The sequence below is a fragment of the Castor canadensis genome, chromosome 3 (genome assembly GCF_047511655.1).
Source record: "Castor canadensis chromosome 3, mCasCan1.hap1v2, whole genome shotgun sequence".
Lineage (NCBI taxonomy): Eukaryota > Metazoa > Chordata > Mammalia > Rodentia > Castoridae > Castor > Castor canadensis.
The window spans coordinates 85,983,435-86,006,771 of NC_133388.1; the positions used below are offsets into that span (position 1 = coordinate 85,983,435).

General features: G+C 42.1%; 1 protein-coding gene across 1 annotated transcript; it reads right to left on the reverse strand.

Moving 5' to 3' along the window:
• Positions 1-7,742: 7,742 nt before the first annotated feature.
• LOC109702317 (dehydrogenase/reductase SDR family member 2, mitochondrial) lies at positions 7,743-15,445 on the reverse strand. Its single transcript, XM_074066926.1, is given in 8 exon segments — positions 7,743-7,906; positions 8,474-8,630; positions 8,941-8,992; positions 13,086-13,156; positions 13,828-13,878; positions 13,880-13,930; positions 14,476-14,638; positions 15,306-15,445. Coding segments are annotated over 8 exon segments (849 nt in total).
• Between the last annotated feature and the right edge of the window lie 7,892 nt (positions 15,446-23,337).

The following is a 23,337-nucleotide window of genomic DNA, read 5'->3' on the forward strand; positions in this document are numbered from 1 at the left end:
GTGGTTTAGCTGATGATCAAAGGTGCTTGCAGAGGGAACAGGGGATGCTTGGATAGATGGAAGTGGGATGGGTGGGGATGGCAGAGCTGTGCTATTACCTGAAGGGCTTGATAGCGCTCCCTCAATAGCTATAAGAACAATGGTACAAAACTGTGGGGAGACATTTTTTCTGCTCAATTTAAGAAGAAAATTTCAAATATCCAGGGCTATCCACAGATGGAATGCGCTGCCAGAAGAAACAGTGACTTCCCCCACACTAGAGTTGTTCAAGAGGTTGGAAAATCATTTTTCCAGGGATATTGTAGAGGGAATCCATATATCAAACGGGGATTAAAGAGAATGACAATTCCAATCCTGAAATATGATGATTCTTGCCTCTAATGAAAATAATGGTGAACTTTCAGGAAAACCAAGAGGACTCTCAAGTGTCAGGGTCAGAGAAAAAGTCAGATAACTGAATACTCAGAGCTGAGTTGAGACTGAACACTGCTTCCACACCAAGTCATATTAGAATATGAACTCTGCAGTAAGGTTTGCATCACTATGACAAAATACTTGCTATATATACCTTAAAGGGGGCAGATATTTATTTTAGCTCATGGTTTCAAAGGTTTTTGTCCATAGTCCTTGGTTCTGTTGATTCTGGGTCTGTGCTGAGGCAGATACATATGGCGGTGGCAGAGGATGTTCATCTCATAGCGGACAGGAAGTAGAGAAAGAGAGAGTGAGAGAAAGAGAGGGAGAGAGAGAGAGAGAGAATAATCCTCAAAGGTACACTCCCAGTGACCTTCCTCTAGCTAGGCCCGACCTCCTAAAGTTATCACCACCTCCCAAAATAGCACCACCATGTGGGAACCAAGTGTTCAACAAATGAGCCTGTAAGAGAAATTTCATGTTCAAACCATAACAACTATATTTATAACCAGCCTAATTTATGACAATCTGGTTTTCTGAAAAGAAATAGCTCATGCGTTAGTTAAATTTAGGCGTAATGATAATTCACTCAAGTCTTCTGGGGGTGGGATGTAGCTCAGTGGTAGAGTGCCTGCCTAGCATGCACGAGGCCCTGGGTTCAATGTCCAGCATCAAAGAAAAAGAAAAGGCAAAAAAAAAAAAAGTCTTCTGGGAATAAACTGTTCTTAGAATCAAACCGGTCAAAGCAGAAAAGGAAAATATTTACAATACATCATTGAATATAGTTAAAAGGATAGTCCTGTTAAAACTTAACTGGATACAGTATCAGTGTATAAACATCCCATTAGTGTGTGAAATGAAACAGATCAGAGCTGTCTAGCTACTTTCCGGATCTCTGAATCTTAATGAAGATTGGCACAGAATTAACAAAATGAGAGGTGAGAAAAGATACACTACTACAATCTATGACACCTCTACAGAGAGGCCAATGCTAGCTTTGAGCTCGCTTCCCTCACGTGGCCGCCTCGTGGGTAAACGCCTGCAGGCGAATGGCTGGATTGGATGCTAGGTGCGTATGTGATGTTCTGAGGCTGCAAAGCAATATACGCTGTCTTGATTACTGTAGTTTCATAATAAGTCTTTACATCAGGAAGCTTCAGTTTGCCACTTTATTCCTTTTCAAAGATGTTTTTGGTGCTTTAGGTCATTTGTATTTCCATATAAATCTTAGAATCAGTCTAAATTTTTAGATTCAGTGCCAATTTCTCAAAACAAAACAAAACAAAACCAAAAACACCTGGGATTTTGACCAGGAACACATTGAGTTTGCAAATCAATTTGGGGGAAAATGACATCCTAAGAATATTGAGTTTTACAACTCATGAACAAGGTGTATCTCCCAATCTTTAATTTTTTTCAACAAAGTTTTGCAGTGTTTAATGTACAAAGCGTTGCATCTTTTATGGGGATATCTAAATCTCTTTGTGAGTTTATCTAGTTTTCTTTGCAGTTCTATCAGCTTTCATTTCCTATATTTGGAAGCACAATTATTAGAGGCATCATGGACTTTAGTGAATTCACCCCCTTGTTACGAAATGACCTACGCTCTTTATCCCTGGTACATTCTTTGTTATGAAATCTTCTTTGATATCAATATAGTTCCTTTTGATTCGGTAATATGGTGCATTTTCTCCAGTCTTTTTTCATTTAGTATATTTGTGTTTTTATATTTAAAATTCATTCCCTGTAGGCAGCACATAGTTGGTTATTGCTTTTTTTTTTTTTTTCCATCTTTTTTGGTGGTGGTACTGGGGTTTGAACTCAGGGTCTCATGCTTGCTAGGCAGGAGCTCTACCTTTTGAGCTGCTCTGCCAGCCAACGGGTATTGCTTTTGTAAAACAATCCCACGGTCTTCAGGTATTAACTGGATGTTTAGACTTATTTACATTTGAATTTGGACTGTGGGTTAGTAATATTATTACTTCAATAACATTGAAATGGATATTTAAATATTCAAATTGAATTTTATATGGACTGTAGGTTAGATAATATTGAATGGATGTTGACATTTTCCTTGTTTCTGATCATTTAAATTTTTAATGGACACAAAATATTTGCATTTATTTATGAGGTACAGCATGATATTTTGATGCATGTGCTCAAGTGTAATGATCAAATCAGGATAATTAATTCCAGTTCTCAAATTCTATCTTTTCTATGTGTTGGGAGGCTTCAGACTTTTGCAATTATTTTGAAATATATAGTAAATCCTCATAGACTATGCCGACTGTTGTGCTATAGAACGTTAGTCTCCAGTTACCACTGTTTGTTTTCTTTTTTTTTTCAAGGTCAACTTCTTTTAGCTCCCTCCTGTGAGAACCTCAGTCTCACATGTGGCAGTTAAAAAAGCTTGTCCTTCTGTGTCTAGGTATTTCACTTAACTTGCTGCCTTCCAGTTCATCCATGTTGCTGCAAATGACAGAATTTCATTCAATTTTTAAATGTCCAAATTCTTTTATATTAATTTTTTGGTTTAACTAGCCTAGGATTTATATTTATGAACAAAGACTTCATTTTTTATGACTGAATAGTATTCCATTGTATGTACATACCACATTTTCTCAACCCATTTATTGATGGACACCTGAATTGATTCCATAAGTTGGCTAAATACTCTTAAGAAGTATTTAAAATTCATAGTGAGGCAAAAGAAATAAAAAGTAGTCTGGAAAGAGAAAAAAAAAAAGAAGTATTTAAAGAGGACCAGATTTTTCTGTTCTCTTTCTCCCATGTTAGCTTAACATGAAGAAACAGATACATCCTTGAGCTTTAATCTTTCTATTTCTAGACTTCAGAGAATGTTCTTCTGTTGGCATTTTCTTTGGTGGTACTAGGATTTGAACCCATGATCTCATGCTTGAGAAGCAAGCACTCTACCACTTGAACCATGTCTCCAACCCTTTTCATTTTAGTTATTTTTCAGATAGGGTCTTATGCTTCTTGCCCAGTGCCAAACTCCGACCACGATCCTCCTACATAGGCCTTCCTCAAAGTTTAGATTACAGAGATACACCACCATGCTCAGCTTGTTCTTTAAAATAGGGTCTCTAACTTTTTTTTTTTTAACTCAGGCTGGCCTCAAAATGTGATCTTCCTATCTCTGCCTCCCAAGTACCTGGGATAACAGACATAAGCCACTGCACCTGGCTGTTGGCATTTTTTTTTATTACAACTTCAACCATGTCCATTTTAAAAGAACATCCTTACACATTGAAGTTTCTCCAGTTTGTAGATAAGTTTTATGGATTATACTTAATTTGATGATAGAGCACTTTTGCAGTGAGGCATCTTCAAACCAGATGGTAGTCATGACTAACCCTGGGAAGAGTTCCCTTGGAAAGCTAAATCCTTCTGTGGTGTGTATATTTATGTGAATCTCAACTGCCCCAGTGGTACTTCTCTTAGCCTAAAGAGAAGGCTTCTCTACAGAAAAGTGGAGAAGGTGGTGGGAGGGTAGTGGGGTAGAACTGGAAGGGAGGCAATTGGGTGGAGAGAACGTGTAGGGAACAGAGATCTATGAAGTTGTGACATGGGTGTGTCTACAGGTAACTGAGAGGGTTAAAGGGGCAGGGTATCAGCTATGGTGACAAGTGATGTGAGATAATACTAGGAGGAAAATTGGGGTCCATAGGATATTCCTGTTTGTTTTGGGGGCATTGGGTGCTTTTGAGAAGTGTCTCTCTATGTAGCTCAAGCTGGCCTTGACCTCACAATTCTGCCTCAGCTTCCTTAGTGTTGGGATTATAGGTTTGTGCCTCAACACCCAGCTTGTAAGGCATTCTTCTTTATTGGTTTAATACCTGTTCGCATGCCTCCCAGAGATTCTACAGGCATACAGAGGCACAGGTTAAGATCAAGGGAGAAAAACCATGGGATCTGCTAATAATTCCAGTAATTTTTCCTCAAGCTCTTATTGATAGTGTCCATCATTTGACAATAGTTATGTGCTAGGAAGTTAATAATAGTGATCAGCCAGCATCATTTAGCAGAGTGAGGAGAGACGTGAGAAATCTCCTCACTCTGGGAAGGGGACAGGGGACAGAGTGATGAGACAGCAGACACCCCCCAGAAAACCACTTTAGACGAGTCTTGGCTTCTCTCATGTAGGCTCACTGGTTACCACATTTTTAATGCAGTCACCAGTACCATTTTTAATACTATTAAACTTTTTTCCATCTTATATGTGATGTAAAGATACATTCTTTTTTTTTTTAAGTGGGACTGGGGTTCGAACTCATAACTTTGCTCTTGCAAATCAGGTGCTCTACCACTTGAGCAACTCCTCTAGTCTTATTATGAAAAAATGTGGAAGATTCGGAACTTCCTTTTGTGTTCCTTTTGTCTCCTAATTAATTCATGCCGATCGCTTCCTCTGAATATACACACTCACTTTATGTTGTATCTTCTGCATTTTGATGTGCATCTACATGCTTGTACTCCTATGTGCATTTATGATTATATATTTATTTTTGATATTATGTAGGTTCCATTCTTTGTATCATTATCTATTTGCCTTCTGCAATGTTTTATGGACGCTTAGCAATATGGCTACATCAGTAGACACAGAGCAGCACCTTACTAACACCAATTCTGGGAAGGTATCTTCTTTCCACTCTGTCTTCCAGGTGAGGTGTTGCAGCAGGAATCATGACATTGTTTGTGAAGAAGCTATTGTAATAGTTTCTGCTATGTTGGAGGCATGGTCTCCACTCTTGGTAGCTCTGTGGAGGTTTCCAGGGTTTGTGAGGTAAGCATACAAACCCAAGGTACATTTTTATTCTGATGAACAGCACTTATATTTCTCTGGGACATATCCTTTGCTGGGACTTTATCCTCCCAAATCCCCAGGGGTGGAAAGATGGTGCAATGTTAGTGGCCAGTTTTTGAACTCCCCAAATTCTGTTTTTAAAACAGAGGGTGGAACTAGATAGCAAAACCTTGAGCCCTTGGAACGCATTTACAAATCTCCACAAACCTTAAAATAGAAGTGGTGACAAATGACCCTGGTGACAAGACCTGTATCAACATCTCTGTGAAGGAAAAGGACAGAAGTAACAGGACAGAATTCAAAAGATATGAGATCAGAGGAATCCCTAAACAGCAGGCCACAATTCACTGGCAGGCACACTGAGCCACACTGGGGACAGTAGCTGAAACTGGGAGGGTTTTTCCTACTCCAATATTGGGTAACTGGAAGGAGTCCCCAGTATGGTTGGAGGGGGCTGGAGTGGCTCAGCCCTACGAACTTTCCAAATGGACCTGCCAGGACTCCTTTCTAAAGCAGGGCCCCACATGGATGAGAAACTGCTGGGAATAGAAGCAAAAACCGAGCAAGGCAGGGGCAACAGGGACAAAGGAAGAGAGGGCCAGGCAAGAGTGGGCCAATGAGAATGGAGCCAGGAGAATTCAGAAAAGTACCATATTTTTAAATAATGCATAAAATCATGGAATAGGGAGCACTTTGGATTTTCAAACTCCATCAGGAACCATGTTTTCCACTGAAAGTTGAAGAAAAAAGTTGCATCCAAATGAGTTCAGAAAAAGATCAAATTTCACCAAAAGTTATTCAAAAACATATATGCAGTGGAATAACATTCCTACTCTTCAGAGAAAATATAGTACTACTTAATATGCAAGGAAGAAAATGTGAGCTGAGGATTTTTATATCCAATGACATTGACTTTCAAGTGCAAAGGGACACTGGCTGACACCATGGAAAACTTGGGACTGCATATCTTATCAGCCCGTCACGAACCCTTCCTGAGAACAAGTGTTGGACAACCAAAGTAACCAGACATTACTGACATGGGAACTGATGGTGAGCATTAAATATGGTTCCTTGGAGAGCTAAGCCTAAATGAGGTTAGCTTTTGCCCTGATAATGCAGGTGTGGCAGGGCTAGATGTAAACCTATAAATATAGTTGCTAATAAAATAAATGGGAGTTTTAAGGAAGGGAATATGGAGTGTAATGGCTGTATGATCTAGATGTAGCACAGCTGTAAAAATGAGGGGGCGGCTGGAGATGGCATTTGCAAAAAAAATTTAAGCTAATTTAAAACACATTGGTAGTAGGATAGTATAGTATTCCTCAGGCCATTGTGTGGTTCTAAATTTGACTTAAGAAAGTATCACTGAACTTATTACATATATTATTATTATTATATAATGTACATACATATAAAATTTTTATTAGCTTTTTCCACCGAACAAGCTTACAAAGGGCAAACAAACCAAAGGGATTGCTTTCCCTAGCATCCAAATGGTAGTCTTAGAATACTATTTCCCACTGAAAGAGCCCAGTTATGACTGCCTGGCTTTTCTGTTTCAGATTCCTATTATCACACCAACAAAAAGACTTCAGTTCCATACACCCCTCCCCTGTGGGAAGAGGGAATGGACTTGTATTCAATGAGCACTAGTACTCAATGGTGCAAGTTCAAGGGGCACGGCTCTGTGCCACTTCTCTGGGGTTACTTCCTTGTACTTGGCTTCTAAGTACTCAGTACCATTCCTAATAACACTGAATGGGGTCTGGTGTTAGTTATTTCCCTACATTTTCATTTTCCTTCATTTTTTTTTGAAACAGGGTCTTGCTACGTAACTTCCACTGACTTCAAATCTCCTTTGTTCTGCCTCAGCCTCCTGAGTGCTGGGATTACAGAATTGCACCATCACACTTTCCTTTGTACCTCTACCACCCTTCACTTGTTTTCAAACAGGATGCTTACTTTCTTCAAGCTTAAGCAACAACCATTCTGACTTCTAACTCTTTGGACCCTGGGGTCAGGTCTTTCCCCTCAGACATGGATTCCATGCTGGTCCCTCTCTTGTATAAACAGACTGGGGTTCAATTCCTATGCAAAGCCAGATGTGTGTTCTCCAGCATTGTCCTGAAATCTCTCCAGGTCCTGACTTCCTCTACTGTTGCATTAGCAGGTTGACAGAAATGTTTAGGAGACAAATCATATGAAAGCACTTAGTCGTGTGCTCAGAAAGCCATCTCCTCTCCCTGACAACTTTAGCTCCTTTCTCACACCCAAGACTCACGAGCACATGTTTTGCTCCATGGCAAAGCTGACATTGTTTTAGTTGGTTTTAATGATAGTTTTCTGATGTCATTTATTAGTTCCATCAGTGAAAGCTTTGGATCAAAGAGTTCACGTTTGGAGCACCGGTTAATCCTCAATAAACTGCTGTAGGATGTGGTCCCAAAGCACACGGGGCTTCTGCATGGAGAGGTGAACCCCAACTCTGAACTCAGGCTCCTCAGAGCAGAGGGGAGAAGGCAGCCACCATGATGTTCTCACCAGTGATGTACCTGTCGTCTTGAGAGCACAGGAAGGACACAAGTCCCACACAGTCCTCAGACTGCCCTTCTCTGCATAGAGAGAGAAGTGAGGCTGAGACAAGTGACATCTTCCCCATTGGCCCTGGGCACCTGTGTGACAGCATGAAATCAAGACCTTTTGGGGATGAGCAAAGAGCTACAAGTGAAACTCTGTGGGTCCTGCAGGGAAGGGGAGAGGTCATCCCAGGACTAGGGGGGGTCATTAGATCCCAGAAAGGGGAATGGATAACAGCCTGCAGTGGATGATCTGTGATCTTTTACCCTTCCTGAGGGTCTGAGGTCATGTTAGTTCGGATCTACAGGGACATTGCCTCATCCCAACCCACCTCTGTATTTCATACAGTGAATTCACTGTTTCTTTAAGGTTTGCGTCTTCAGCAAGCTAAAGGAAAGATCAAAAGGTTAGTGCTGTTCATGCGGATAGAATCACAAGGGCTTTACACCACACAAGCTCTGTGTTTGCGAAAGGGCTTCTGCAGGACTCTGGGCTGGCCCTTGACAGAGCACTGATTCTGATTCTGCTGTGGATCCCAAAGGCTGGGGAGCAGAGCATCAGAGCAAGAGCCCGCAGATCTAAGTCTGAGAATCTAGGTCTCTCTGGAGCATGAACTCCAAGCAGTAGGCACCCTAGTGCTCAGTGGGTAGGAACAGGAACTGCCCTTGGCCCTCACCACTTGGCTGAAGTCTGTGTTGATGAATCCTGGTGCCAGGCAGTTTACCCGGATGTTCTTTGGTGCCAGCTCCACTGCTAGAGTCTTGGTGAGGCCCAGCAGGGCTGTTTTACTGACATTGTGGGCCCCCAGCAACTGTGGACAGAAAGAAACTGAGAGCAATAGACTGGATTGAGGACAAGGGAGAGTCACTTGGATTTCATGAGTTCTGCCCAGGGAACCTATTCCAGTTACATCTCTGAATCATCAAGTCCAGCGAGACAATGCCCGAAAGAGATGACAAGAAGCCACTAAATGCATTTAGGTAAGCTCTCTGACACACAGTGATCACTTTTGCACGTGAGCCATTGTCCAGTGTTGGTTATTTCCATGCCCCAGATTTTCCAGATGAAATGGGGGAGAGTTTCCACTTACCCATCCAGGCACTATAGACAGTCATACTTACACATAGAGGAATATAGGCTGCAGTTGAGGACATCAGAACCACTGAACCCTGTCTGGGAAGATAAAGAGAGGATAGGACATGACTTGAAGGTGGTGATTTTGTGTGTGACTGAGGATGGATATTGCGTGGAAGAGGGGAAGAGGATGTGTGAGTGAGAATAGCTTGGGCCTATAGAGGGCTTTGTCCATTTTCTTCCAGGTCATCAACTATATTTCTCAAATTATATTGCTAGAGAAGCCATCTATGTGTGTTTGTTTGTTTGTTTTTGTGTTTTTTTGGTGGCATTGGGGTTTGAACTAAGGCCTTGTGCTTGCTAGGCAGACTCTCTACCACTTGAGCCACTCTGCCGGTCCTTTCATTTGTGTTTTTTAGAGCTGGTGTCTCTCAAACTATTTGCCTAGGCTGGTCTTGAACTGTGATTCTCTGGATCTCAGCATCCCAAGTAGCTAGGATTATAGGCATGAGCTACTGGCACTTGGCAGTTTTGGTTTTCTTGATCATTATTTTGTATTTTGTTTTCTTTTCCATTGATTTCTGCTCTGTATTATTTCTGTCTAGTACTTTTTGCGTGTTTACTTTCTCCCTGCGCATTTCAACTTGGGCTTTTATTTCACATAGATGAATACTCCGGTAATCACTGTTGTTTATGGTCCAGAAAGATATTGCCTGCCTTGATTGTCTGTGAAGAGGGATCTACAACGTGAACTTTAGATGTAGCAGTTGAGCTGAGACTCTTTGACAGTGTGCTGTGGTTTGCTTGCTTGCCCTAAATACAAGCAATCTCTCGATTCCTATCTCTCCCCAGAACTATTTATTCCTTTCCAGCACAGTCAACAAAAATGAAAAACCTGGAAAAACAGGTCATTGTTGTTTAATTCCATTAAAAAACTTTAATTTCTCTGTTCATGGTGGTGCATGCCTGTAACCAGCTATGTGGGAGGAATGGATCAGAGGATGGTGGTGCAGGCTGGCCCCAACCCAAAACTCGAGACCCTATTTGAAGAACCACTAAACTGAAAAAGAGTGGGGGAATGGCTCAAGTGGTGGTAGAGCACCTGCCTAGTAAGCACATGGCCTGAGTTCAAACCCCAGTACCTCCAAACCAACAAACAGACAAAACTTTAATTTGATTAAAAATTGTAACTGGTCAATCTTTATTTCGTAACTGCAATTACTGGTGTACTGGGATTAATATCTAACATTCTATTTTGTGATTTTTTTTTACTTGTCCAGTTTCTTGTTTTGTTTTCTGTCCATTCTTTCTTCCTTTTGGATTTTTTTTTCTATTTCTGCTCCCCTTTTATTAGTTTGAAAATGTACTTCATACTTTTGTTGAATTCTGTAGGTATTACCCTAGAAAATAAAACAGGTCTGTTTAGCTAATCAAAGTTTAAAAATTGGTATTCTTACCTTATCCCATACAACATTATATATATATAATTATATAATATATATTATAATTTTATATATTATATATAATTATATAAAAATACATATTATAAATATTATAAACCCCAGTACTTGGGTTTGAACACAGGATTTAGCACTTGCTAGGCAGGTGCTCTGCCATCAAGCCATGCCTCCAGTCCTTTTTGCTCTGGTTAGTTTTGAAATAGTGTCTCATGCTTTGCCCAGGCCGTCCTGGACCATGATCCTCCTGTTTTAGCCTTGCAGCTGTAGCTGGGATGCCAGGTATGCCACTGTGCCCAGCTTTTTCCACTGAGATGGGGTCTTATTAACATTTTTGCCAGGGCTGGCCTGGAACAAAGATCCTCCTGATTGCAGTTTGTAATTCTAGCTAGTCAGGAGGTGGAGATGAGAGGATCATGGTTTGAGGTCAGCCTGGGCAAAAAAGTTAGCAAGATCCCATCTCAACCAATGACTGGGTGTGGTGGCACACACCTGTCATCTCAGCTATACTGGGAAACACAGATAGGAAGACTGTGGTCCAGACTAGCCTGGGCTTAAAGCAGGACCCTACCGCAAAAACATCCAACGCAAGAAAAGGCCGGTGGAGTGGCTCACGTGGTACCCCATGGTACAGTACCTGCCCAGCAAGTTTGAGGCCCTGAGTTCAAACCCTAGTACTGCCAAAAAAAAAAAAAGTTTATTATAAATAATAAACCAACTTTATTAAATTATATTTATACTACTTACATGACAATCTATACTGAAGATACTATTTTACTTTCAAATAATGTTTGTTATTTATTAAATGTTCACAAGTAGACATAGTCTTTACTGTGTGCTCTTCACTTGATAGCTGACAAACTTATTATGTCAGTTAATGTTCCCAGTAAACTGGCTGATCACCCTTATTCTGACTTAAGACACAAGGACATGAAGGCCTGAGAGTTTAAATGCCCAGAAATGTAGCTAGTGGCAGAGCAGATCTCAAAACCCTGTGCTGTCTTTGTACAACCAGTTTTGAGAAGTCAGGTTTTGCAGAGGAGCCCAGGATGGACAACAGGGGATTAGGCAGAGAAAAAAATGGTTGCGCACCTCAACCCACATTTCAACCCGAGTGTCTATCTCTCCTGCCATCTGTGTTATATATTGGGCCCCTGTACCTGGTATTCTCTCATAAAAGTCTGAAAACCATTGCATTGTTGAACCATATAAATTACTATTAGGCCATTATTTTAATCTACAAAAGTGGTGTTTGTGAAAATATGGTTCAATCTAATACCACAATGTCTACATTGGACCTGGAAGGGGCCTTAGTAGTCATGGTTTTATTTCACAGACCATCACCCCAGTTGGGAGAAGCAGCCCAACTTCTGTTCTGTGATCAGCATGTGCTTGCTGAATTCAGCAGCGGCTCCAGAATTGTCCAGTTGGAAGAAGGATTTTTCTTTTTCATTTTCTTTCTCTCTCTTTCCCTCCCTCCCTCTCTCCTTCTCTCTCCTTCCTTCCTTCCCTTCCTCTTTCCTTCCTCCCTCCCTCCCTCCCTCTCTCCCCTTCATTCTTTCTTTCCTTCCTTCCTTCCTTTCTCCCTACCTCTCTCCCCTTCCTTCCTTCCCTTCCTTCCTTCCTTCCTTCCTTCCTTTCTCCCTCCCTCTCTCCCCTTCCTTCCTTCCTTCCTTCCTTCCTTTTTTTTCTTATGCTGGGGATTGAACCCAAGGCCTCATGCATGCGTACAAGTTTTCTACCACTGTGTTACCTGCCTGGCCCTGAAAAAGGGGTCTTAAAGCTATGTCTACAAAGCACTTGACCCAGATTGGGAAAACCTCCACTGCCCATTTTAAGGAGGGAGTGAAGACTGTTGGCATTGACCTTCAGCAGGGAGAAAGCTGAGGGGGAAGTCTTTCTTTGGAACAGGAATGAGACTGGCCTAGGTTGGGGACCAGAATGGGATTGGCTAAAGCACCTTCAGGAGAAACCATGTTCCTAGAGGCTGGAGGCTGGCCACACAATGGAAAGCTTCTAATGATTGGATCTACAACTTGCTGAGTGAAAAGGAGCTCTTAGGAGCACAGCCAGATTATTCTGCTCAGGAAATCCTGGAGAACATCTGGAAATATCCCAAGTCACCAAGATCAGTGGGAAATCAGGTCAGCAAGAGACAGCGCCAGGCCCATCTCACAGGTGAAGATGAAGCTGGACAGGCAGGTATCTACCTGCCAGGAGGCGACTTCCTAGCTTGGGAATTGACCAGCTGAGGCTAGGGGAAGATGAGAGAAGACATGAGTGGTCTAAGAGACAAGAGTTGAGTAGGACTGAGAAACATAACTGCTCTAATTGTGGGCAAACCATGGGGTGCCTCAGGTCATCAACCTAGATGCTGTGGCCTGAGCTCCTACAGCTCAAGAGAGGCTATTTACATTTCTCTAGTTTCAGGACAGCTGTGGGAACTCTGGCTCTTTATCTGTGGATCCCTCATCCTTTCTTTCAGAAGACTCCTTGCCAGACTCCCTGGCCACTCCAGATATATTCTCTGGGCACAAAATGGATAGAATTCTTTCGATTCTTTAGGAGACATATAAATTTGAAAGACATACTCTCACTGTTCTTGTATTACTGGCCCAGCGAAGCCTGTTTCCTACTGGAGGGTCTAACTAAAACCTGGCCCCTCTCATTCTCATTTCCCTACTCTTTGTTTGATATCAAGCAGCTCCCTCCCTATTGCCCTTCCTCTCCCTCACCCTCTCTTCTCCATGTGGGGCAGCAACTGGCTCAGCAACAGGGCTGGGGCCTTCATGTTCACATTCAGGATCTGAAATCAGAGCAAATTAGGAGTGGAGGAGGGGAGACACAGTCAGTGCAGAGTCTCACAGTATCAGGAAATGTTAGAATGCAGGCGTGATTCCTCTGCCAAGGGGAAATGGACAGAGTGCTGGCCTTCCTGGCATTCGAGGAGGTGGGGATATCCTGAAGATGTAGGAACAAACCGATCAGGCTGAGGATTCAGAGGGTGGAAGTCTTGGACGATATCTTCCCATGGCTCCAAGGGCACCAGTTCCATCTGGAGCAGAGCACACATCAGCAGCTGAGTCTGGGGAGGGCTGGATTTTAGGGTTACAACCTGGAAGTGCCAGTGTTGGGGACTAAGCATCCCTTGGCAAGGAAGAGAGTCATTCTCTTCTCTGTGCCCACTTTTTTTGTGTGTGATTATTTGGTCACAAATGGTTTACAGACTGGGAGCTCCTGAACAAGGGGGACCAGAACTACAACTTAGATACTTCCTTCCATTACACAGATGGGGAAATTGAGGATCAGGGAGTTTGGGTTCCTGGCCTTGCTCTGGACCAATGATCCTGCAATAGTTGGGTGGATGTGTGAGAGCTGAGGACCAGCTCTGGGTGTGTGAGCCAAGATGGAGAGAGGGTTACTCCAATGGTAAGGATGAAGACCTACCAGCCCCTTATGTGCTTCCCCAGACCTCACCTTGTCCCAGACCTGTTCACTGCTCCCCAAGGTACTTCCCACCAAGGGATTTGACGCCCTCTATGCACACCAGAAAGTCCACACCCCCACAGTGTTCCAGAGCCTGCAGATAAGAAGGGGACATTGAGGACCAGGGTCAGGTAGCAGAAGAAGGTTTGTGCTACAGTGGGATATCATTCATGTTTGATGGCCCTCGGGCTTTGTGTGGGTCAAATCAGTAGAGGAACAACTTCAAACAAGGATGGAAAACCACTTCTCTCTCATCCACACCATTTCCTGAAATGTTACTGTTACTTTCCAATTCCTGAGCACTGTAGCTCCAACTTAAAACTAGGACTTCCTTCTCTACAACATTTCTGCCTTCCTCAAATTTCTCCTCAAGAATCTTCCAGAGAGGAGGGCCTGGCTAATACTCAACAGGTAGCTGTAAGCAGACTCCTTCCCCACTAGCCATACTTCCCACCCCAGCAGCTCCCTCCCTTCCCCAGCATCTCCTTTCTCTGGCCGGGTATGTTCAAGGGAGACCATGGGCCTGCTGACTAGGAGTTAGTGATACATAGTGGAGTCCATTCATGCAATGACCCCCACACAATGGGGTCAAAGAAGCAAACTCCCTGGGTCCCTGGCTGTACCTCCTTTGCTCCTCACCATGGTTACCTCAGTCTTCCCCACATGGCACATAGTACCCACCACACTCAGCCCCTCCCCCCTCAGCTTGGCCACAGCCCTGTCCACGTTCTGCTGCTTCCGGCTGCCGATGACCACATGGGCCCCATCCTGGGCCAGAGGTGGGGCCATCGCGAAGCCAATCCTGCAGACAGACATGGAGAGGATGTGATTTTCTCGCTCTATTTCTCATCCTGAGGTCCCAACTGAATTCTCTCCACTAACCCGGAACATTTAACTTCATGTCTCACCTATGAATGGAAAGAGGACAGAAGAGGTAGAGAGGGGGATTCATCAGTCCTGGGTATATTGCATGTTCTGTGTGCCACATCAGACCTTGGCCTCACCTCCTTCTGGAGCTGCTACTGTGAATCCAGTCCTAGTTCCTGAAGGCTTTGGTGTGCTTTACATGCAACTTTAGAGTTCATTGTCTCAGCCTAAGAACCCAGAGTGCTCACAGGCACGCAGCTTGGAAGGATAGGGTTATTAACCAATGTAGCACAGACGTTTGGGAGCAATGGCTGAATTCCCTCTGCCCTGCCCTGATGGGTGTCTCTGAGATGCAGTTTTTGTTTTCTCCTGAACGTGTAGGCCCATCACTCAGTGGCCTGTAGTTGACCATTTTGGAAACACATATTGCACTGACTTTGGCTCCTGTCCTGACTTCTTATTCTGTCCTTGGGATCACATCCCTCCCAAAATACTAGCTCTTAAGCCTAGTACGTTTTGCGTTATGGGGAGGAAGCTAAAACAATGATGTCCACAAAATCCCAAGATACCCACTGTTCCTGAATTCCCAGACTTGATCTCACCCATTTGTGGATCCTGTAACCACAGCAACTTTGATGGGCAGCTTGAGCCTATGATTGACCCCACTGCTGCTGCTCCTCAGGGAGAGAAGAGCTGCTGGGGACAGGAGGCTCTTCCAACCCGCAGTCAGGGATCTAAACATAGAGGTTTCTGTTTTCTTTTCTTGGTGAGCTCAGTCCAGGGAGGGAGGCCTGTAGAAAGGCAATCACAGTTCCAATAAGCAGTTCCTTTAAGGAGGGAGGTGAAGTCCCAGTTCCTTTGTTGGGCTATAACTGCGATTGTCTAGGAATCACTACTGGGAGTTTAGTCTGGAGTCTGTGCCCCCAGCCTGTCCAGTGGTTTTGTGAACACAGAATTTCCAACATTAACTCTCTTCTTATGAACTAACTGGACTGATTCCCATTATCTGGCATAAAATGTGAACATCACACCCAGAGGTTCAATAAATATTTATTCACTGGGACTCCCTAAGATCAAAGAAGGCTAATTCACAGGTTTGTCGTACGAGAACTAAAGAACTTCAGATTCCCACCTATAAAGGCTTTGTGAACTGCAGCCAGAATGTTCTAAGGCATATTGTTTTGGTTTTGGCAGTAGTGGGATTTGAACTCAGGGCCTTGCACTTGCTAGGCGGGTGCTCTATCACTTGAGCCACACCTCTAGTCCTTGTAACTGTAATGTTCTAACATAACAGTGGTTGCTCACGGTTGCTTAAGTGTGATGAGTTTTATCATTTTATCCCTTCTGGGTCCCTTGCCTCACGCATTGGGCTGTGCCTTACTTCCTGCTTTCAATGATCTTCTTTGGCTGCTTTTTATCTGCTAGACTCTTTTTCCAGATTTATCATTTTTGGCAAACGAGGAGAGTCCTTTCTAACCCCCTAATGCTAATTTATTGTCTCCTCCTGGTGACCACTTATCTCACTGACCCTAAGTGACCATGTTGTATTTACCACTTCTAGTAGGGTGCCCAGCACCTAGCAATTACTGATTGGTATTTGTTGACTAAAACCACCATAAAAAGGGGACTAAGGTAGAAAGGAAAAAAATAGAGTGGATGAACCAGTTTGGGTTTTAATACATACATACATGGAAATGTCACAATGAAACGTCCTGTATAACTATTTAAACAAACAAAACCACCATTTTCCTCCAAAAAAACAGAGAACAGGAAGGCAAAACAGGTCCTGTGGGGGGGTGGATATCAGTAGGAGGGGGAGGATATAAAGAAAGGCCATAGGATGGTGAATATGGTGGAAATATGTACTCATGTATGAAAATGGAAAAATGAGACATGTCGAAACTATGCCAGGAACTGGGGGAGGAGGGATAAAGGGGAATGATGGAGGGGTGAATTCAGCTATGATATATTGTAAGAACATCCGCAGTATTGCAAGGTACCCCTATTACAACTATAATAATAATTTTTTAAAAAGGGGTGGGAGAAAGAGAAATGAATGAGGATTTGGTGGCAGTGATACAATGGTTTTCTAGGGTCCTCACTGGCCCCCTGGGTGAAATTCCTTATTCTCAGGCAGTTTAGACCCTTTTCCCAGGCTGTCAGTTGTGTCAATTCAGTGCTGGTCTCAAAACATTTATCGTAAAGCAGCCATTCTGGGTTTTTAGGTGCTCAGGCATTGGGTGGCATCAGGCTTTGTAGAAAGTAAACTTGTGTTTTATTGATATTTAAGTTACTGACCTTCTGCTTGAATCTCCACGGATCTATGACTGTGAACTTAATCTTATCTATGTACCGCTAATTCCTTTATTGCTGCATCTCAACTTTAGTAAATCTTAAGTAAATGTCAAAGCAGAAACATATTTTTGAAACAAACCTTAAAGACAAATTCATAATCTTTTTGCTCAGAAATTTTAGTCCTACAATTCTACTCGTTCATTATGGCTCCTTGCCTCCCTTGGAGCTAAGGATTCAAAATAGAATGTAGGATTTTGTTTTCCTCCCACTTACTTTTGTCACTTAATTCTTAAGCCTATGGTGCTCCACCTTGTGCAAATACAGAATCATTGTCTCTTTATGCAAAGCCATGTATCTATCTTTTGGCAAGAAAGAATCTGCTTAAGGGAAGCAAAAACTAAGCGTTCTCTCTCTCTCTCTCTCTCTCTCTCTCTCTCTCTCTCTCTCTCTCTCTCTGCTTTTTTGCTCCAATTGCATCTTCTTTCATTTTAGAAAGAGATACAGAACCTAGGAATGCACTGGTTTTTTTTCATTCATTCAGCGAACATTTATTGGGAACCTACTCTGGTCTGGCACTCAGAATATCAAGATGGCTGTCATAATTTGGTATTCAAGGTACTCAGTTGGAGCTGACCTGTGAAAAAAATAAATGATTATAGTACATGTGGTAGGAGCAAGATATGGCTAGAACAATTTGGAGGAGCACAGGGAGGAAAGGACACTAATTTAGCCTTGGGGTAGAGGTCGTTAGATAAAATGTTCCAGGAAAGGTGATACTGCAATTCACTTAGGGAAAGGAGCTTCTACTATTGTGACTTTAAAAAAGGAGGTGAACTCAACTACGATATATTGTAAAATCTTTTGTAAATGTCACAATGTACCCCTAGTAACAACAACAATAAATAAAAACATAAAAGTTTCATTAAAAAAATAAATAATTCATGCTTAGGGCTGGAGTTGTGGCTCAAGTAATAGAGAGCCTGCCTAGCAAGTGGGAAGCCCCCCAGTTCAAGCCCCAGTGCCACCAACAATAAAATTATTCACGCTAAAAAAGGATATATGTTTATTATAAACATTTTTAAATATTTGGAACATTTTATAAGAAAATTTGGGGAAAATTTGCAAAAGACTTCCAAATGGACCTGACTGTTGAGATGGACTGGATGTCATCATTGAAAAAGAGGCTTTGATTCTGTGGAGTCTCTGCACCCTTCATTGCCTTGAAGCTATTCACAGTCCAGTGAGTTTTATTATTTCTTTTCTTTTGGCTTTTTTTTTTTTTAAAAGATCTTAGGCCTGGGCTTGAGGAGAGCACAATATCACATCCATCACAAGGTGCTTTTCTTTTTCAAAAAATAAATTATTTTTATTAATGTATATTAATTGTACAGAGTTAGGGGTTTTGTTGTGATTTGCCACACATGCATATGACTTCATTCATGTCACCCCCTCTGTTACATTTTCTCATCCCTCTCCTCTCAAATCCCCCTTTTTAAAACTTGCAAATTCTTACAATGGGTTTCGTTTTGACCCTTTGATATGTGCACGCAGTGTACTTGGATCATATTCTTCCCGTCCTTTCCCCTCTTCCACTGGTTCTTGCCCAAGTCTTTCCCCTTTTATTTTCATATTCTTTTATTTATCATATTCTTTTTGTTTTTTACATCTAGGTTTCACATAAGAGAGAAAATGTGGAATTTATCTTCTGAGTCTGGCTAATGTCACTTAACATAATGATCTTCAATTCCAGTCACTTTTCTGAAAATGACATAATTTCATTCTTCTTTATGAACAAATAATATATTATTGTGTAGATGTGCCATGTTTTCTTTATCCATTCATCTGCTGATGGGCACCTAGGCTGTTTCCATAGTGGATTGTGCCACAATAAATATGGACGTACAGGTATCTTGGTTGTATGCTGACTTACATTCCTTCTGGTATATGCCTAGGGTGGTATAGCAAGATCATATTGTAATTCTATTTTTAGTTTTTTGAGAAACCTCCATACTGACCCATAGTGGGTGGATTAATTTACATTCTCACCAACAGTGAATCCCCTGACTCCTCACACATTTGTTGTTTGTTTTCTTGATAATATCCATTCTGACTGGGGTGAGAGGGAATTTCAGTGTTGTTTTGATTTGCATTTACTTTATGATTAAGGATGTTGAACATTCCTTTATGTATTTATTAGCTAGTTGCACGTCTTCCTTTTAAAACTGTAATTCATTTGTCCAGTTATTAATGAGATTATTTGTTCTTTTGGTGTTTAAGTTTTTGAGCTCTTTATATATTCTGGGTATTAATCTCTTGTCCAATGAATAGCTGGCAAAGACTTATTTCTACGCTATTCAAAAGTAGCCCTGAAAGACAGTGGTAAGCAGAATTCCTTCCAGTGTGCAGAGACTTGAAAAATAGACCTGGTTAACCACTTGTAGAGAAGAGTAGCCTATGGTTTCAATTTCAACAACCAGTTCTCCAACTCTCTGATACCACCAGGGTGTCCTATAGTTCAATTCTTACGTGAAATACTTGGAGCTAGTGCAGACTCCATAAATGAAGGGACCAGTTCCACAGGACTGTTTCTACTTCAGACACCAGGCATAAGTACTGAACCACCCATATTTCTGACCCACTCGCTGTAAAGGGGGTCTCTTGACCCCACCTCAGGTTTGATAGCTTGCTAGAATGACTCACAGAACTCAGGAAAGTACTTTAATTATAGGTACAATTCATAAAAGGCCAAATGGAAGGGATGTGCAGGGCAAGGTAGTGGGGAGTGATAGCATGGAGCATCTGTGTCTTTTCCAGCCTTACCACCCTCCTAGCACCTTGAGATGGTCACCAACCTGGAGCTTCCCTAGACTCTGTTGTTTTAGGACTTTTTTTTTTTTTAATTTTTGAGATAGGGTCTCATTGCCCAGGCTGATCCTAGACTTGTGATCCTCCTACTTCCACCCCCCTCCCCCAAGTGCTGAGATTACAGGTCTGTGTCATCATGTCTAGCATTGGTTAGGGGTTTTTACATAAGTTTCATTACATTGGCCTGACTGATTAGATTATTGGCCATTGGTGATTAAACTTGATCTCTAGCCCCTATCCTCTACCTTGACATTGAGAGTTTGGGCTGAAAGTTCCAGCCCCCTGATCTTGACATGGTCTTTTTAGTGAAGAGCTTCCACCCTGTAACTATCTAGGGATCCTCAGGCAACAGTTATCTCATCAGCATGAGAAGACACTCATATCACTTTGGAGATGCCAAGGGTTTTAGGAGCACTGTGTCAGAACTGGGGACAGAAACCAAATGTACATATAAATTTTTGTTATACCACTGATATCTGTTGCATTCTGGGCAGAGGAAAATAGCTGAGGAAGTGTAATATTGGGAGCTCAGAGACAGCAGGAAGTTTTGGAAGGAATTTTAGGGGAGAGCAAAATTCATATGGAACATGGCATTGTTCATTAATATACGCACCAGAAATTATCTACTGCAGAGCAGATGTTAAAGCAAGTGAGTAGAATAACTTAGCCAGCAAGAGCCAGCTGGTCTCCATCCCAAGTCTCCTCGGTGTTCACACAATGGGCCTATGATTAGAGTAGTCATGGTGGTAGAAATAGAGGTGATGCAAAGACCCAGTGGATTGGCTCCTTTCACCAAAGCTTATCTATGTACTTCTGCGGCTCACTGTTCAATGCTGGACTGTGACCGACCGCAGACTAGTTATTCATTCTGCTGTATCCAAGTCCCAAAGAACGAGTGGCTTATCTCATGACCTACTTTTTTTTCATTAATTTTTTATTACTATATATTTGTTGTACAGGGGGAATTCATTGTGATAATTCCTAATAGTCTTATATTGTACATTGGTTAGATCACCCCCACCGTCTCTCCTCCTCAGCCCACTCCCTGCCCCACTTAAAACTGTTGCAAGAGGTTTCTTCATTCTACTTCATTCTCATGACCTAATTACCCCCGTAAGGCCCTCCATCCAAATATCATCACGTTGGGATTTGGGTTTCAACATATGAATTTGGGAGGGACACAAACATTCAGTCCACTGCAGATACCATTTGGGAAGAGACCTCAGAAGAGGTAGGTTACTTGAGACAGGAGCATGTCTGTAGTTCAGGAGGTGGTACTGGGGCCATCTTTTGGTGTTCCTTTGCCTTCTGTTAACCATGAGCAGGAACCTGCAGGGACCATGATTAGACAAAGGGAAGTATGCCCTAGGCCCATTTAGGACAGAGTTTTTGGTCATCTTAAGGATTGATTCTGGGTTTGTTTATATGCTAAGGATTGAACCTAGGTCTTTGTGCTTGGTAAGCATATGCTGTACCACTGAGCTACACCCCAAGTCCCACCTCAATGATTAGAGGATTTAACCTTTCAGTCTTTTTTTTGTGGTACTAAGGATTGAACCCAGGGCCTTGCACATGCTAGGAAAGTACTCTATCATTTGAATAACTGCCCCAGTACTTTTGGTTTCATTTTGTTTTTGAGGCAGGGTCTTGATACCTTTGTCTAGGCTGGACTCAAGTTCATTACTTTCCTCCTCTACTCAGCTGGGGTTACAAATGTGTATCACCATGCCTAGCTACCTTTCATTCTTTTCTTTCTTTCTTTCTTTCTTTCTTTTTAACAGAGCTGAGAGGCAGGAGGAAAACCAGGTACTATGCAGCTTCAAAGCCAAGTGAAGATAGGCTGCATAGCAAGACATTGTTTTGAAAATATAACAACAATGAAAAGGTCATAGAGGTGACCTTAGAGACTTTAGAGATCATAGAAGTGTTCATAAGGGTGGTTGTGTGTCTCATGATGTGACTTGATAAAATATGCTTTTATCACCTTTCTTATGGAACTTATATTGAATCTGAAGAAGTCAAGTGAAATTTTTATTCATGGCTTTCATCCAATCATCTTGAACTTTTTTGCAGTGTCACTAAACCAGTGTCACTGAACAGTGTGACTCTATCTGTTCAAAGGTGACCATCTCCCTTGGCAAATAGCACAACCTGTGAATGAGTGTTGGGAAGGGATGAAAAGAATCACATACACTTAAATACTCAGGAAAGCTCGTCTTGGCATTGAATGTGTGTCAAAGTCACTAGCAGAGTTCTTGTAGAGCTCTTGTCCCGTATGTATTTCTTTTTTTATTATTTTTCTTTTATTATTCATATGTGCATACAAGGCTTGGGTCAGTTCTCCCCCCTGCACCCACCCCCTCCCTTACCACCCACTCCGCCCCCTCCCTCTCCCCCCCACCCCCTCAATACCCAGCAGAAACTATTTTGCCCTTATTTCTAATTTTGGTGTAGAGAGAGTATAAGCAATAATAGGAAGGAACAAGGGTTTTTGCTGGTTGAGATAAGGATAGTTATACAGGGAGTTGACTCACATTAATTTCCTATGCGTGTGTGTTACCTTCTAGGTTAATTCTTTTTTGATCTAACCTTTTCTCTAGTTCCTGGTCCCCTTTTCCTATTGGCCTCAGTTGCTTTTAAGGTATCTGCTTTAGTTTCTCTGCGTTAAGGGCAACAAATGATAGCTAGTTTTTTAGGTGTCTTACCTATCCTCACCCCTCCCTTGTGTGCTCTCACTTTTATCATGTGCTCAAAGTCCAATCCCCTTGTTGTGTTTGCCCTTGATCTAATGTCCGCATATGAGGGAGAACATACGATTTTTGGTCTTTTGGGCCAGGCTACCCTCACTCAGAATGATGTTCTCCAAATCCATCCATTTACCAGTGAATGATAACATTTCGTTCTTCTTCATGGCTGCATAAAATTCCATTGTGTATAGATACCTCATTTTCTTGATCCATTCGTCAGTGGTGGGGCATCTTGGCTGTTTCCATAACTTGGCTATTGTGAATAGTGCCGCAATAAACATGGGTGTGCAGGTGCCTCTGGAGTAACCTGTGTCACATTCTTTTGGGTATATCCCCAAGAGTGGTATTACTGGATCAAATGGTAGATCAATGTTTAGCTTTTTAAGTAGCCTCCACATTTTTTTCCAGAGTGGTTGCACTAGTTTACATTCCCACCAACAGTGTAAGAGGGTTCCTTTCTCCCCACATCCTCGCCAACACCTGTTGGTGGTGGTGTTGCTGATGATGGCTATTCTAACAGGGGTGAGGTGGAATCTTAGTGTGGTTTTAATTTGCATTTCCTTTATTGCTAGAAATGGTGAGCATTTTTTCATGTGTTTTTTGGCCATTTGAATTTCTTCTTTTGAGAAAGTTCTGTTTAGTTCACTTGCCCATTTCTTTATTGGTTCATTAGTTTTGGGAGAATTTAGTTTTTTAAGTTCCCTATATATTCTGGTTATCAGTCCTT